General features: G+C 40.7%; 1 protein-coding gene across 1 annotated transcript in view; it reads left to right on the forward strand.

Moving 5' to 3' along the window:
* LOC138246096 (cytochrome P450 2B2-like) overlaps window positions 1–16,201 on the forward strand; it is a 262,823-nt gene extending 246,622 nt beyond the window's left edge. The window contains exons 7-9 of the mRNA XM_069200332.1: window positions 1,347–1,534; window positions 3,386–3,527; window positions 12,882–16,201. Of these exons, the coding sequence (XP_069056433.1) occupies window positions 1,347–1,534; window positions 3,386–3,527; window positions 12,882–13,063 (512 nt within the window). The 3' untranslated portion in view covers window positions 13,064–16,201. The remainder of the gene's footprint in view (window positions 1–1,346; window positions 1,535–3,385; window positions 3,528–12,881) is intronic.
* The last annotated feature ends 559 nt before the right edge of the window (window positions 16,202–16,760 follow it).

Below are 16,760 nucleotides of genomic sequence, written 5' to 3' on the forward strand. Positions count from 1 at the left end.
TGTAGTCCTCTTGCCTTTGTCTACCTGGGATGTGTGTTTGGGAGTCAATAGGTTCCCTAGGGGAGGATGGTGAGGTGAGCCCTTGCGTTTAACGTGAGCTGAGCTGTTCTGCTTGGCATCCCAGCTTCCCCCGTACCCCTCTCTATTCCTTGGAGAAGCCTGGTGGGCTGGGGATAGACATTTGCTTTTATATACATTTAGCTGACCTAAGTCTGCTACGAGGGACCCTTCCCCTTTTCAGTTTGGTGATGGTCAGTGCCTCCTGGTCTGAAGTTAATTAAAATTCCTCTCGGGGAATAGCCCAGGCTGTTTTTAAGAGCATGTCCTGAAGGACAGTAACGCGTCCTTGCATGCCTTGCACACACAGTGAGCATGACACGTTTGTGCCTCACGATTGGAGAGGCACCCAGGATTCAAAAGTAGATGATCCTCTGATTGGATCAGCCTATCAATCAGAGGTAATAAAAGTCTGGCCTGATTGGTCAGTAGTTGTTCAAGACTGGTCTTCGGTTCTAACAAACATTTAGAGAAGCTAGCTGTGGGCCCGTGACGTAAAGGCAAGGAAGCTTGCTCACCCCATCTGAACTTGAGAGTTTGCTCTGTGATGGATCAATTCTGCTGTGGAGGAGAAAAGGCATCAGTCAGCAGTCTGAATGCAGAGGACCAGCTGTGGTGTGTGGCTTGTCGAACATCCGCTTGGAAGAAAAGGAAATTGCAAACAGCTGCTCAAGATAAGGAAGCTTTCAGCACATCAGCAGAGACAGAAGGAGATGGGAAAGCTTGATTTCAGTCCTTGAAGGGGAGATCACTTTGCCCAGACCACTCCCATGTGCTATGGGAGCCTGTATGATAGTTCCAGTTACCATCTGTAGCTGAGGAAGAATGTTCTGTGCTACAGGACCCCTCCCTTTCTCTTTCTGACACCTAGGGGTGCCAGGGTGTGCTGGCACTCTGGCCAGGCATTACCCTCAGACAGCTAGCCAGTGGCTACTGGATTAGTGGGAGTCCAGTAAACTGTGCCAAGAAATCAGGCACCTGTGATCGGATCCCTGATGCCACTAGAGTGGTGTCCTCACTAAGGACGGGGGGCACTTCTTCTCTTTGGGTGAGGGGTTCTGGGGCTGATCTGGAACATTTGGCTTCACATCATATGCTAAAACCACACTATTGCAATACAAGGATTGGTATCGTGGCTTTACATTTGGAACTGCAAATTGTTGATGATGCTTTAATTATAGTACAAACAGTTTTTGTTTTTTTACCTTGTTGTCAAATAGTGTGGTATCTGCCTCAGCTATTTCTGCGAAAAAAATGCAAGCTATTAAATACTTCTTTTTTTATTCTAGAAAAAGTTCAGAAGGAAATTGATGATGTGCTGGGGGCACACCGGTGCCCCTCAATGGAGGACCGTCTACACTTGCCCTATACTGATGCAGTGCTCCATGAAATTCAGAGATATGCCAACCTCCTCCCCACCAGCCTTCCCCATTCTGCTGTCAACGAGATCAAGTTCAAAGGCTACACAATTCCCAAGGTACTTGTGCAAATAGATGCACTTTTTTGCATGATAGTCAGCCAAGTGTGTTGATTTGTTGCAATAGGTTACCTAGACACTGAGTGGGGTTGTGTGAGCCACTTTCTGTTTTCTTTTCTATTTTTTAATTTTGCCAAAGCACTGTTTATTAGCAGTTTTATATAGCACAGACCATACCTCAAGAGTGTTATGCCGCAGTGCAGAGCATATGCTGTTAACGTTTTGTATTTTCTAATTCTGCAAAGAGTAGCAGACGAATAAGCAGCATTGCGAAGGGTGATTGGAATAAACCAGGTATTATAAAATAAACCCATTTATGCACTGTCAAAGTGCAGTTATAAAAATTAGCAAATAAGGCAGTAAATGAGTGTCTGAAAATTTAATTTCTGGAAGCTGCACTGGTTTAAGAGGCATTCTAGATCTTTATTGAGTAGACAACATCAGGGGTGTGTTCAGATTGTAAGTATGATAGAGTTCAGATACTGGAGTCCATGCCTGAGAAGGATTGTGAGAGTGTTTTGTGAAAATATCTATAGGGAGTAAAAGAGGAAAACAACAAAGTGATGACTGAACTTATTGAATTAATCCCACCCAGGGTAATTATTCTGTGCAGTGATCAATTCCATTGTTTTTTAACCACTACGCCTGTTCAGTCAGGAAGCAGCCATGAACAAATCAGTCTTGGTCCTGCTCAGTCCCTTATGAAATGTGACACAATGAGCTTTAGGCCGTTTCCGCCTCTTTGAGCCTCATGGCTATGGTTCAGCTTGGGGCCTTTGGTGCTCTGAGCATACATGGCACACTTAGGGTGCTGCACTGATGAAAACAAAACATTGATGGCTCTGCAGAACTCAGAAGTTGTCAACGTTTGTGATAAGTAATTCAGGATTTCAGCAAGAACTTGGTGTATGTTACATCCGAGCATTAAAATATCCTGAACTTTCATGGTTAACTGCTGACGTGTAGTGAGAGCAGGTGTGATGTATCTTGAGGATTTTTTAAGAGGGAGGTTGTGGAGGGAGGGAGTTGAAAACTATCTGGTTCAACCCATGTGTATGTGGTGTATGTGGTGTGTTAATAGTTTTAGTCCAGTAGGGGAGATGAGGGTGCTTTTATCTTAACTGGCGGCCTTATACCTACATACTTGGCAGTCCGAGGGAAATTCTAATCTTTTTGATTTAAAGAATTTTGAAAAATACTCACATTTTTCTTAAAGATTATCGACTGCTAGAAAAGCAGAGGTACATGTTCTTCTTTATTGTGTGTGGGTGTTGAGCAGTTTGGAGGTAGTTGTTGAGAAAGGAGACTGGTGCAAGACAGCTGTGCACTCTGTCTAATTATAAGCTGAACTCATACAGGAAACTATTGCCACAAGATGAGAACGACTGTAGCGTGACTACGTTCAGCAGTTCTACAATTACTGAATGATCCAAATCAGAATCGCTTTCTGCTGTGTAAGAACCACACTGCGGTGCTAAGCTACGGTAAACATAATTGGATTAATATACCAGTTGTTGATTCCCAGTGGTCCTGAGGTACAGTGGTTATAAGGACAGCAAGAAGGGAGGTTAGCTGTTCAGAGGGAGATGAAATGGATATATATTACATTAAGTAACAAAAACAGAAAATGTGTCATTTCTTTAAAAAATTAGTTTTTGATCTTTTTGAAATCTGCCCAAACAAAACATTCACCCCTCCACAGTTCACTCAAACGTTATCATAGAGCTTAGGCCTGGTTATAATTATATGGGTTCATAAGTAAGCAATTTCGAGTGTTCAGCATGGACAGACATGCAACGTTAAATTCTAAGTGATGATACATGTAGTCTGATTGTGTTTGTATCTTCTAAGGGCGCTCCGGTGATTGAGTTCCTGCAGACTGCACTTCAAGACAAGAACTATTGGGATGAGCCAGAGAAATTCAACCCCAACAGGTTCCTGGATAAAGAAGGAAAGTTTAAGAAGAATGAAGCTAATATCCCTTTCAGTGCAGGTACCGAGAAATATTGAGAAATATGTCTTTCTGTCTCTTTAACAATAATTTCCTGTATTTTTTTTCTGTATCTCTATAGAAGTGACTATGACAGACTATAACGTGAAGCAGTACTGCAATATTCATTTCAGTTCATTACAACAATTTCCTTTGATCTGATTTCACAAATAGCATCCGATAATTAAACTGCGTCTTAGGTTGTCTTTAAGGAAAGATTAAAAACCTGTTCTGATGTCACAATGATTCCTGCTCATGCACCTACAGAGCAAGAACCTGCGTGCCTTTACTTCCAATCTGATTATTAGACGATTAGCACGACTTGCACTCTGTTGCAAAAGAGTGAATGTTTTGTATTTTTTCCCATGTGGTGAATCATTAGGAGAAAGTAGGAAGGACTACTGACCTACATTTCAGCCACTGGAGCAGTAATGTACAGGTGGTGTAACTGGCCGTGTGAAAGAGGCACTCAAGGGGTTTTGACACGAGTGCATTGTAAAATTAAGAATCTGGCTGGAGGGATTGTGAATTATCTTTACCAGTTTCTTTAAGTCCACTGATGGGCACTTTACATTTTTCGTAATGCCCAAGTATGCCTATAATATTATTTTCCTGAATGCTACTGCGCTGCACAGATTTCCAGCTTCTATATTGCTTCAGTATGCACACCATGTTTTCATAAATAACCATTATGCATAAATCTCCTGTGCCCATAAAAGTCCAAGTGCCACCCGTTGCTAGTTTCTTTTATGTCCCAGATTGCAAACGTTGCTAATATTGGTATAATATGCTTAACTGTTCCCAAAATAGTTCCATCTCCTCCAGCCTCATGACTGTCTTGGCATCCTGCATAAACAGAGACTCTGCCGATGTTCCATTCAAACGTGGACCGCAGGAGACTTGGCACAAGCCAAGCATCAGGGCGGCACACTTAAAAACTGGCTCCAAGCCAAGTTAGCATAGGTGTGGCAGCTCACTTAGGCATAATGCTCGAGCAGAGGTTATGTCCTGCATTACTTTACATACGGGTATTGACCTCCACATTCTCCTATTTAGGGGTACTTGGGAGAAAATGGATAATTTTGGGGAGATTTAGGGACATTTTCGTCTTTTTCAAAAGGATTTGATATTTGATATTTTAATTTGCTGACTATGGGGATAACATCCGAGAATTTTACAAGTCACTCAGAGTGTTTTAATCTGTGTGCTGTGGCATGACTTGTCAAATATTATAAATACAAAAAGGATACATTTTTGAGTGTACCATTCATACCATCGATACAGGTCTAATCCTAAATGTCTGCATAATATTAGAATGCTTTGCTTCCATAGAAACGCTATGTGGATCCCTCTTGGTTAGGGAAGGTCCATGCATTAACTTTTCCCTGCGCAGCTGTTGATGGTTAATGTCAAAAGTAAGAGGTGCTTAGCTTCCCCGATAGTTCCTGTGCAGTTTTAAAACCCATGGCTCCATTTTGTGCTAGATCTAATCTAATGTCACTTTAAGGATGGCTTGCATGGTGTGGTAAACCATCGTGACATTTTTCTTTAATGGATCAACCTCCTACGTGACTGGAAACAGCTGCCAGTGTCATGGAGCAGTAACCGGCAGCTTATACCAGACATGGTGAGCATACGTATTGACCCTTTGCTGCTCTACATCTCGCTCCACCTTGTATTCATGAACAGCTGCCCTCTGCCAGGAGATAACCTGGCTATCCTGAGACAACATTGTGGGAGCAATTAAAGATGAATTTGATGGTGGTGAACAATTTTCTGGAGCGGTCTTAAAAAATGAAACCTTTAGTAAAGGAAATCAACCTAGGTCACTGGGCTATTTGGAGCATAACAAATCCATTCTTATCAAGTTATGAAGTCGAATATACTGATTGGTCCAGTTTTCACCTTAGCTTAGGCATTACCAGGTCAGAAAGTAAAGTGGTATGAACTGGTAGAACTATGTGGTTTTAATATCGATTAATGAGATAATGGCATTCAACAACATTAATTGGTATCTAAAGAAAAATGTTAATCAGTGGAAAAACTGTAAGAACTAAAACCGGGCACAGAGACATGCAACACATTATTATTGATTCATTATCAGCAAGAGTCTCATCAGATTGACCTACTGTAAAGGATGTTGTATCTACATGAACAGTGAAAGGCTCAACTCAATGCAAATATATACTTCCAGAGTTCTTTGTGATTCAGAGGGGTATCCTGTACTTTTCAATGTCATTTATTTTAGAGGCTTTAGCTTTTTGAAAGCATGCAAAATGTGAGAGTTTATTGAATGTCAGTGAAGAGATTAAGGCTTCATTTGACATATATATATGTTTGATGGCATGTGTAGCGGCAGATACACATGTTATGCACAGGTCCTGCCATCTAGTGTTGGGCTCGGAGTGTTACAAGTTGTTATCTTCTAAGAAGTATTTTCGAGTCATGGGACCGAGTAACTCCTCCTTTTCGGCTCCATTGTGCATCGGCATCGACTCCATCTTAGATTGTTTTCTTTCCGCCATCGGGTTCAGATGTGTTTCTTTTCACTCCGGTTGTTCGAGTCGGAAAAATATTACAAACTCTCTCAATTCGTCGGTATTGTTTTCGATTGAGTACCATCTATCATCGACACCTCGGTACCGGCGGATACAGATCTCTACTTGCCCTTCAGGGCACCCGCGCCCAACTTGGGCCTGGTCGGCCCGACCAAAAGTCTTGTTGAAGCCTCATGGACCGGACCCCGTTTAGATTCTGCCCTCGGTGCCATGCCAAGTATCCTTACACGGACCAACATCTAGTTTGTAACCTGTGTCTATCTCCAGATCACCGAGAGGATACTTGCGAAGCCTGCAGATCCTTCAGCTCGAAAAAGACTCTGAGCGACCGAAGAGCGCAAAGGTTAAAGATGGCGTCCAGAAGCACCGAACACCTCGATGCAGAAGAGGAGGAAATGATCCACACCGCCATCTCCGTTCAGGGGGGCGATTCCGAGCACGAGTCCGACATCGACCGACCGATAACAGCGGGCCAGCATGTGAGTACACTTCCCCGACCCAATCCAAGCCCAAATACAAGGCCTCGGGGACGCAACTGCCAGAAGGTCATGGCTCTACCTGTAAGAAAACTACCGGTGACCAAGCAGCATCTTCGGCACCGAGAAAGGCCCCACCAACAACAAAGCCTTCAGACTCGAGCCGAGGCACAGGTTCTGAAATTATAAAGCACCGACCCATCGAGTTGAAGCCCCGAAAGTCACTCTCGGAGCTGAGGCCAACAAGGCCTTTCGATCCCGAAGAAGCCGGCTTCGGAGCAGAAAAAGCACACATACACCGAGGAGCGTGGACTTTCAAAGCAATTAAAAGAAAGCCATAAATTTGCAGAAGAACTGACACAAATGGAGGATTTTGACGAGAAACAGGCCAGAATACAAATTCATAAAGACACTGGAAAAATCCTCACTGCACCTCCTCTAAGAACAAAGAGGAAACTGGCCTTTCGTGGACATTTGGACACTGATCAGCCACCTGCTAAAGTGCCAAAACTAAGACAAAAATCTCCGCCTCCTCAGTTTTCAACTCACCAGTCTCCTCCTCATTCTCCTCACCTAACTATCTCCCCGCCTGCTACCTCCACGGCACAGTCTCCATCACACTCTGTACAGTCAGACACAGCCGCAAGAACTATTAATACGGCTGTCACCCTTAGGCGACACGCATGGCTTAGGTCGTCAGGCTTTAAACCTGAAATTCAGCAGGCTGTTCGCAACATGCCTTTTAACGAGCAACAACTATTCAGCACACAGGTTGATACAGCCATTGACAAAATGATAAAAGACGCCAACACTGCCAAAGCTATAGGGGCGCTTTATTCAACACAATACAGAGGCTCATTTCGAAAGCGTCAATATAGGGGAGGCTTTAGACCCCAACCATCTGAGCCATCTACTTCCCAAGCCAAACCCTCTTACCAGATGCAATACCAGAGAGGGGGGTTTCGGGGAACCTACAGAGGACAATTTACTAGATCTAGAGGAAAATACCAGCCCTCAAAGCAACCCACTCATACCAAACAGTGACTTCATCCACATCTTCCCTCACCACACTTCCCCTGTGGGAGGAAGACTACAAACGTTCCACACCCACCGGTTACTCATCACAACAGACAATTGGGTGTTAGCCATTATCCAACATGGTTACTGCATAGAGTTCACACAAACTCCTCCAGATATTCCTCCAAAAACACACAAACTCCCATCTCAACACATTTCAATGTTGCAAACTGAGGTACAGGCACTATTACTCAAACAAGCCATAGAACTTGTGCCACATCATCAGAAAGGAACAGGGGTTTACTCCCTGTATTTCCTCATTCCCAAAAAGTACAAAACATTGAGACCAATACTAGATTTCAGAACTCTCAATCTCTACATCCGATCAGAGCACTTTCACATAGTAACACTACAGGATGTAGACCCACTGTTACAACAGCAAGATTTTATGGCAACACTGGATCTAAAAGATGCGTATTTTCACATACCCATCCATCCAGCTCACAGAAAATATCTCAGATTTGTAATACAAGGAAAACATTACCAGTTCAAAGTATTACCTTTCAGGATAACAACAGCTCCCAGAGTATTTACAAAATGCCTTTCCGTAGTCATAGCATACATGAGACAACATATACATGTCTTTCCATATCTCGACGACTGGCTAATAAAAGCCAACACTCAAACACAGTGCCAACATCATACGCGTTATGTAATAAACACCCTACACACACTGGGGTTCTCCATAAACTACCAAAAATCGCACCTACAACCAGCGCAAATTCAGAAGTATTTAGGAGCCACATTAAACACCCAAAGAGCACTTGCAAGCCCAAGTCCACAAAGGGTACAATCATTCCACAGCAAATTGCCAAAAATCCAGCCAAACCAACAATACACAGTCAAATTTGTCATGAAACTGGTGGGCATGATGGCATCATGCATCGCCATTGTCCCAAACGCAAGATTAAACATGCAGCCCTTACAACAGTGTCTTGCAAAACAATGGTCGCAGGCACATGGTCATCTTCAAGATCTAGTGTTGATAGACCGCCAAACACACATATAGCTTCAGTGGTGGAATTCCACAAATTTAAACAAAGGGCGGCCATTTCAAGACCCTGTGCTTCACGCCATTCTTACAACAGATGCATCAATGATTGGATGGGGAGCACATCTCAACAATCACAACATTCAGGGACAATGGGACACCAAACAAAAACAACTTCACATAAATCACTTAGAACTGATAGCAGTATTCCTAGGACTGAAAGCTTTTCAACCTCTTTTTGTTCACAAACACATTCTCATCAAAACAGACAATATGACAACCATGTACTACTTAAACAAACAAGGAGGAACCCACTCATCACAACTTTGCCTTCTAGCACACAAAATTTGCCATTGGGCAATTTACAACAACATTCACCCTGTAGCTCAGTATATTCCAGGGATTCACAATCAATTAGCATACGGCCTCAGCTGAGATAATCATCAAACACACGAGTGGGAGATTCACCCCCAAGTGCTTCACAAGTACTTTCGCCAGTGGGGAACACAGACATAGACCTATTCGCCACCAACCACAACACAAAATGCCAAAACTCCGCGTCCAGGTATCCACACCCTCGATCCATGGGTACTGCTCTATGGATCAACTGGTCAGGGATATTTGCTTATGCTTTTCCCGCACTCTCGCTCATTCCATTTCTGGTCAACAAACTGCATCAAAACAAACTCAAACTCATACTTATAGCACCAACGTGTGCACATCAACCATGGTACACAACATTGCTAGACCGGTCACTAGTCCCACACATCAAACTACCAAACAGGCTGGACCTGTTGACACAGAACAAACAACAAATCAGGCACCCCAATCCAGCAATACTCCATCTAGCAATCTGGCTCCTGAAATCTTAGAGTCTGGATATCTACATCTTCTACCAGAATGTATGAAAGTGATTAAACAAGCAAGAAAACCCACCACCAGGCAGTGTTATGCAAACAAATGGAAAAGATCCGTTTTTTTTACTGCCAATCCAAACACATAGCACCCCTTGCCGCAACCATACAGGACATTGTGGGTTATTTACTCTATCTACAAAAGGCAAATTTAGCTTTTTCATCCATTTAAATACATCTCACAGCTATTTCAGCTTATTTGCATAATATACAAAACAAATCTCTATTTAGAGTGCCTGTCATCAAAGCCTTCATGGAGGGTCTAAAACGTATCATACCTCCAAGAACACCACCAGTACCTTCATGGAATCTTAATATTGTACTCACACGACTCATGGGTCCACCGTTTGAACCTATGCATTCCTGTCAAATTCAATTTCCAACATGGAAAGTAACATTCCTAGAGGCAATCACTTCATTACAAAGAGTTAGTGAAATACAAGCATTCACTATTGAACAACCCTTTATACAAGTACACAAACATAAAGTTGTACTTCGCACAAACCCAAAATTCCTACCTAAAGTCATCTCGCTGTCTCATTTATATCAAACAGTGGAACTTCCAATCTTCTTCCCACAGCCGGACTCAGTAGCGGAGAGAGCACTCCATATATTAGATATTAAAAGAGCTTTAGTGCATTACATTGACAGTACAAAATCATTCAGAAAGACTAAACAGCTGTTTGTCGCATTCCAAAAAAAACACACTCGTAATCCTATATCAAAACAAGGCATAGCCAGATGGATAGTAAAGTGCATCCAAACCTGTTACCTAAAGGCTAAAAGACAGCTATTGATAACACCAAAAGTACATTCCACTAGGAAAAAAGGAGCAACAATGGCATTTCTAAGAAATATACCAATGACAGAAATCTGTAAAGCAGCCACTTGGTCAACACCCCATACATTTACCAAGCATTACTGTGTAGATGTGTTAGCAACGCAACAAGCCGCAGTAACACAGGCTGTACTAAGAACACTATTTCAAACAACTTCAACTCATACAGGCTGACCACCGCGTATTGGAGGAGAACTGCTTTGTAGTCTATGAATAGCATGTGTATCTTCAGCTACACATGCCATTGAACGAAAAATGTCACTTACCCAGTGTACATCTGTTCGTGGCATGTTCCGCTGCAGATTCACATGCGCCCTCCCTCCTCCCCGGGAGCCTGTAGCCGTTTGTTGCATTCAAGTTTGTACATATGTATATATATATCTATTCTATGGACATCTCTTTCTTTACACTCTATCACTCCTACCTTAACACTCTGCGGGAAAACAATCTAAGATGGAGTCGATGCCCTTGCGCAATGGAGCCGAAAAGGAGGAGTCACTCGGTCCTGTGACTCAAAAAGACTTCTTAGAAGAAAAACAACTTGTAACACTCCAAGCCCAACACTAGATGGCAGGACCTGTGCATAGCATGTGAATCTGCAGCGGAACATGCCACGAACAGATGTACCCTGGGTAAGTGACATTTTCCATATATATATATATATATTATACACAAATTATATGGTCTTCCTTGTGGTTATATTATTAGATAGATTAATGCTAGCAAATTCTAGAAGTAGACAGTTAGCAAGGGACTATTTCAGTGCAATCTGTGAATTAAAGTAGGTCTGCAGCACTAATCTTTCCTAAAATGTAAAGCAAAATGGTTATAAATATGTTGCTCTTTCAGTGTACTGACAATAATATAACTTAATTTGGTATGAAATCTGTACAGACAAGGACATTTTTTTACATTTTATTTTGGATTTTTTTTTTTAATTAATCAGTTTCACTGGCACTTATCTTGGGATTGTAGGCAAAAATAAACTGATAAAAATGTAAATATTACACTTGTTAAACTAGTGGTCTACTGCATCTTTTTTAAATACTTTTTCCAAGTGTGCAGTAATTAAGATATTTTCCTAGAACAGTAAAAAAAAAGCTTAGATGTCTATTAAACGATAAAACATAAACATGAACATAAAGTAGTGGACACTGGTAATTGAGCAGAAAGCAATCTTTAGGATCTCCTGATGCAAGTTTCCTTATTATGAAAAGGAAGCTACAGGAAATACAGCATAAACAGACAGTAACCAAATTGTATAGTGACTTTAATAGATATAACAGTGCTGTGATGAGATGGAAGTTATCTCCAATTTTAGGAATTATATATATACAGAAATTAGAATAGCTAATACACAGGTAGTTTTTAGGTTTTGAATAGATAATTCATGTACAAAATGTAAATAAAATGGTCTGCTAATTACCTACAAGAATTGGAATAGAATATAAGGCCTGGAATTTTTGACAATTGAGACTATATGACATTAAAACTGGTACAAAAAGAGCTTTTAAGGCACTTATAAATAAATTGAGAGATGGGTATGCGGAGAGTAGAGGACCAAATATGTAAGATGGTGAAAAGTATGTGTGATTATACACTTATTATGTAAAGGTTTAACACTCTACCTATGGATGTTTTCTCAAAGTGTTGAATTAAAAGATGATTTATTTTGAGTGACATTTTATCTGCTGACCTGAATGTACTTGTAGATAGGCCTGAGAGGCTGACTCAATAAAAGAATTTCAGAATGTTTTTAACCCCTTGAAAATAAAACAGAATAGTAGATTCAGGTTTATGCGAGAAATGCCAAAAAGAGATGATTTTCATTGCAAATTAAAATTATTGTAAATTTAAGATATCCTGCAAAACCATTATTTTATCACATCCAGACAAATTAATAATTTTGTACTAATGGAATTCTAGATGATATATCAAAATTGAAGATTGGGTTAATGAACTCATAAAGATATCCGCTATGGAAAAAAATACCTTTTCAATGTGAAATATGTATGCCATTTCATGATGTCTGACATGTTTTTATAGACTATTAAGACGCAAAGAAGTCTACTTTTATTGAGACACTTTGCAATAACAAGTTACACATTATTTACTTTAGGCTGTTTTACTTAAATTCTAATGCTTTTATATTATTTGTTTATTGAAATTGAAATTATTAAGGTTTTTCAAAACTAATATCCTAGTGTATGCCCTGGAAGTCTCATTAGGTCTGATTTGTATTCTCAGTTCTCATTCTGCTCTGTGATGAGGCAAACTTTGTCTCATCAAAACAACCCATATTATGATTACATCAGTGCTCTGAATTCTCCTCGGTCCTATTATCAGTTTTGAAACTAGAATACAAATTAAATTTTCCAATATCATCATAACATCAGTCCTGTGTCTGTTGTTCAGTCATATGAATGAATAGATTCAATCTATTATAGTGGTTGTTTTTACCAGTTAATTTTCTGAAATTTTCTTCCCATTTTTTCTTCTTTAGGAAAACGTGTTTGCCTTGGAGAATCTGTGGCCAAGATGGAAATATTTCTGATCTTCATTACTTTGTTTCAGAAGTTCTCATTCAACGTTCCAGCAGGTGAAAGCAATCGTGTCGAACTGATTGGTGGAGGCATCCGGATTCTTAAGCCCTACAACATATGTGTTGAGGCACGAAATCTGTAAAAGAAGTACCGGAGTATTTCGTTTATGAACCCAGTAGGCAGTTGGGGGAACTCAAAACCCTCAACGTTAAATTTTTTCAGTTATTGCTTTATTTTCAAGGCAAAAACCTGAGGCGGACTCTTAACATTTCTTGACCTACTGAGCATTGTGAATTAGTCAGTCATAATACATTTTAACGGTTCAGCAATGGAAATCTAGAGCTTCCTCTGCTTCAATCAACTATGACTGGCCATTTTAGCCAGCTGAGATCGTGTAGGTCTTGTGCTGGGGTGGGGTCATTTTATGTGGTTGTTGCTAGTCTTCGTAATGTCACACAGGTAACTATCTTGTCCAGAATTTCTGCCCTTTTGTTAGATGTATTTCTTACCTGTAGTCTGTAGGTGCTTAGTCTCTCTGAATATGATCTACTTCCTCATAGATCCAGGGTGCCCTGCCATATTGGTACTTATATACTCCAGTATAAGTCTAGGGTTTTCAGTTGAACTAGTAGCAGCCTTTTCGATTATACCCAGATATTTTATACAGAACTTGTCTCATTATACCTCCTAGATGCTATGTGCCTAGGAAAATGCACTGTTTAGCTCCACGTTCGCACATCTTGCCTTTAACTACGTTATTCTTGCATCCTATTTTTAGGAATCTGTTTTATTATACCCCGCAAGTGTTCTGTTCTTCTGGTTTTATGTCCAGGATTTGTCAGCCTGCTGTCAGCAGTCTGTACCATTATATATCCAGGATGCCCGGCCCTATTGTGAAGCCTGTTCCACCATTATTATAGGGTTTTGTGCCCCCAGTAGAAGTATTTTTTCACTATATGCTCAGGTTGTTCTGTCCTTCTGCTTAGCTATGATCCTGAAGTATTGCCCTGAAATGCTTATGGTTTCATCAGCACCTAAACTCTTACTTTCCCCTGAATATCCGTTTTTTCAGAGTTCTCTTTGTAAATGTATAGGTAACAGTGATGGAAAGAAATTAATCATACCGTTGCTATTGTATTTTGTTAAAATGTTGTCTTTTCTGGTATCAGTGTATGAGAGCATGGGGTTCCTTCTCTTCACTATATCTGGGCATTGTTCTCTGTTCCAAACAGTCAAGAGCCTTAATTGGCTCTCCCAGCTCCCGTGTGCAGTGACATATTTGAGACATTTCTAAAAAGTAACCATTTGTAGGCAAATGTGACCGTGAGAAAGAATTAATCTTGCTGCAAGAGGGGAAGGTTCAGCGAAAAATATTCTTGTAAGTCTCACTGGTTTCTCGATAAATCACTGTCATCTAGTGGATAGAGCTGTCTATTGGTGTTTAGTGACAGATGCTCTATGTGACCACTCCCTGAAACACTGCTGTAAAGTGAGAATTTTACCATAGACTCTGAACTAATTTTGCAAATCCTTAACAGTGAGATGAAGCGCGATGTTAAAGGCTGCACAGCAAAAAAAATAAAGTTTCTTACTTTCTGTATCAAATTATCACAGGCTAGACTCTGGGTAATTAGGGAGTAACTACACATGTTATTTAACTTAGTGTGAATACATAAAAAGGAGCACGAAACTAGAAGGACAAATTCTTTTCTCGTGTGAATTTTCATGGAACAAACTGCCCAAAAATCCACTTTCAATATTTAAGATGCTCACTAAAAAAGAATTTGGAGCAAAATAAATGTCCTTTCCTAATTTCATCTATTAGAGATGAAAAAATCGGATTCGCAATTTGATCTGGTTACGTGCAGTCTCTATTTGACAAGCAGTACACATTGTAAAAAAGTGTAAAAATAAATAAATAAAAAACAAGGCAACAGGCCTTTTCCGTCTATGCACCTACTATATAGAACAATATCCCTGTTTCCATCAGGACCCTCCCAACCCTGCTCAAATTTAGAAAAGTGTTGAAGACTCACCTCTTTGAAGAAGACTACATCGCAATGCATTAACTGTCCACAACTCAGCTTCCTCATTGACTTTAATCTTGTCTTTGACCATGTACAGAGCTCGAATTTACTATTGGCTAGGCTCACCCTATTGAAATACCCAGATGCAGTCCGTCCTTTAGGGCGGAGGGGCCACGCCCCCCCCACCTTTTGCCCCTCATGAAGAGTGTCAGTCAGGTTGAGCAAAGGTCAGACTGACAGACACTCTTCATGTTCAGGTCAGGCAGCCAGGAGCAGACATGCACGATTTGCGCAGACTCCTGGCTGCCTCAGCTGAACTTTGCTTGACTGAAGAGGTCACAGCCCCTATGGGCATGACCTCCTCGGCTCAGCAAAGGTGCCTCAAGGCCCTCCCCCGGGTGACAAGGAAAGCGTCACGCATTGACCTCGACCTGGGCGCTTCAGGTTTAAGCCCTGAAGCGCCCAGGGCAAGTGTCAATCAGTGACACCTCATGACAGAGTGAGGTGGGGGTCATCAGTGTCACTGACCCCATCCCACTCTGTGACGAGGCTGGGACTGCTGTCTTCCCTCACTGAGGGAAGACAGCAGTCCCAACCCTCCTGGGACCTCTGAGGCTGAAAGAGAGAGAGAGAGAGAGAGAGAGGGAGAGAAAGCGAGAGAGAGATATATTTGATGAGTGTTGTTAATGGTTGTGTGTGTGTGTGTGTGTGTGCGTGTGTGTGTGTTGCCCGCCCCCCTCCCTCCTAAAACTGCCGGCTGCCACTGGAAATAACATATACATACATTCAAAGTAAACACTGTCTACTCCCAGTGGATACTTTGTTCTTCTGTTGTACACTCATCTGTGCTTCATTGATAAGTGGATTGTGCATTATATGTGCCAAAAATAAAACATTCAACAGGAGCTTCCATTGATTTTCAAAAATAATGAATATCCAGTGTTGCTCCATGAGGGATATTCACATACAGACATTTTATCTGAATAGTACTTATTTACCTGTTTGGTGGTTATTCTGAAAATCTGGCACTGTTCCACCCTCATTGACAGATGTTCATAAATGTTTTCCACTCCATTTGGACAAGTTATTTTTCCATTGTATTAGGAGTTCTGTCAATACTTGTTTACCAATACAAAGTCCTTTTAAAAAGTATAATGATGTTAAAATGTAAATGATATAAAAAATACATGCTCCATTGCAAATTACAAAGTTTTACTTTAGAATACTTAAATAAAAAAGACCAAGAAAAAATATACAGGTATGTTGTTTCAGTAGAATTGTTTTTTCTTTGTGTTTACATGGTCCACAGAGGGGTCATACAATTTGAAATTAACAAAACCACTGAAATTCACCAGTTATAATTATCGTACTAACGCGCGCCCCACCACTCACAGTATTATCAACAATGATGGCATTTCATATGTGATTAGGTATGTTATAAATGTAGTCAATGAGTATGGCAGGAGTTATTTTATATGCAATGGTAAAAGCAAAGCATGGTGAGGGTGCAAATTATAGTCATTTTAGGGTACGAGTTATAATTACTTGAGATAAATAAATTTCAGTGGTTTCGTTGGTTTCAAACAGTATGCTTTACGTGACATTTTCACCTAATTATAACATCCCTTTAACCTTTGTTTTTTTCCAGTGAATTTCTAAGTTTTTTTTATTTTATGTAAATGTAGATATTCTTAAAATTTCTAACTATGGATTTTTTTCAGTGGATTTCTACGCTTTGTTTAATATAAAGTAAGCTGTTAGCTGTAATGTATGTGGTGGTGGGGGTATTCTGGACACAAGGTTGTACCTGGC

The sequence above is a fragment of the Pleurodeles waltl genome, chromosome 7 (assembly GCF_031143425.1).
Source record: "Pleurodeles waltl isolate 20211129_DDA chromosome 7, aPleWal1.hap1.20221129, whole genome shotgun sequence".
Lineage (NCBI taxonomy): Eukaryota > Metazoa > Chordata > Amphibia > Caudata > Salamandridae > Pleurodeles > Pleurodeles waltl.